Source organism: Eimeria mitis, genomic scaffold, assembly GCF_000499745.2.
Source record: "Eimeria mitis Houghton genomic scaffold, Emh_scaff12058, whole genome shotgun sequence".
In the NCBI taxonomy this organism is placed as follows: Eukaryota; Apicomplexa; class Conoidasida; order Eucoccidiorida; family Eimeriidae; genus Eimeria; species Eimeria mitis.
In genome coordinates this window covers 1-896 of record NW_024012433.1, presented here as the reverse complement: position 1 = coordinate 896, position 896 = coordinate 1, and the positions used below count along the sequence as shown (strand labels likewise).

The following is an 896-nucleotide window of genomic DNA, read 5'->3' as shown; positions in this document are numbered from 1 at the left end:
GCTGCTGTTACTGCAGCTGCAGCAACTGACGCAGCATTGCTTATTGTAGCGTTTGCTGCTGTTGCTGCATTTGCTGCTGCTGCAGCAGCTGCTGATGCACCTGTTGCACTTACTGCATCTGCTGCTGCTGCTGCTGCTGCAGCGGTTCCTGCTGCAGTCCTTGCTGCTGCTGCTGCTGCTGCTGCTGCTGCTGCATCTACCTTCGGCTGGCTGCGGTCACGCGGTGTCTGTACACCTTCAATTGCTGCAGCAGCAGCAATGGCTGCTGCAGCAGCAGCAGCAGCAGATCCAGGTGCTGCTGCTGCAAACATAGAATGATGAAGAGCGAACGCAGCAGCAGCATCTGCTGCTGCTGCTGCAGCATCTGGAGATGCTGCTGCAGGTGCTGCAGCGGCAGCACCAGGAACTGCAGCAGGAGCAGCAGCAGCAGCAGCAGCAGCATCAGCAGCAGCAGCCCCCTCCTCAGGCAGCAGAACCCTCTGGGCCTTCACTAAAGCCTGCAGCAGATCTCTATCTGCAGCAAGCGGTGATATACCACATTGCTGCTGCTGCTGCTGCTGCTGCTGCTGTTGCTGCTGCTGCTGCTGCTGCTGCTGCTGCTGCTCGCGGTGCATGGCGACCTTCACAGCCTGGATGGCCCCACCAAGTACTTCCACTCTTTCGGATTCAAGCAGCAGCTGCTGCTGTTGCTGCTGCTGCTGCTGCAGCAGGTGTTGCTGCTGCAGCAAGTGCTGTTGCTGACGCTCCAGCAAGAAGAGGAGTGCATCTAGACAGCTCGGCTCCTGCTGCTGCTGCTCCTGCTGCTGCTGCTGCTGCTGCTGCTGCTGCAATACACTCTCACCTGACTGTTGTGGCTGTGATGCCGCAGATAACCTTGAAATGCCCGGCAGCAGCAG

The 896-nt window shown here is 58.9% G+C and overlaps 1 protein-coding gene across 1 annotated transcript; it reads right to left on the bottom strand.

The window, feature by feature from the left end:
- Positions 1 to 7: 7 nt before the first annotated feature.
- Positions 8 to 614, bottom strand: EMH_0100770 (uncharacterized protein; the record flags this gene model as incomplete). The annotated part of the gene is made up of 2 exons (XM_038022205.1): positions 8 to 10; positions 114 to 614. 2 exons carry the CDS (start codon positions 612 to 614, stop codon positions 8 to 10), a joined length of 504 nt encoding a protein of 167 aa, XP_037878059.1.
- Between the last annotated feature and the right edge of the window lie 282 nt (positions 615 to 896).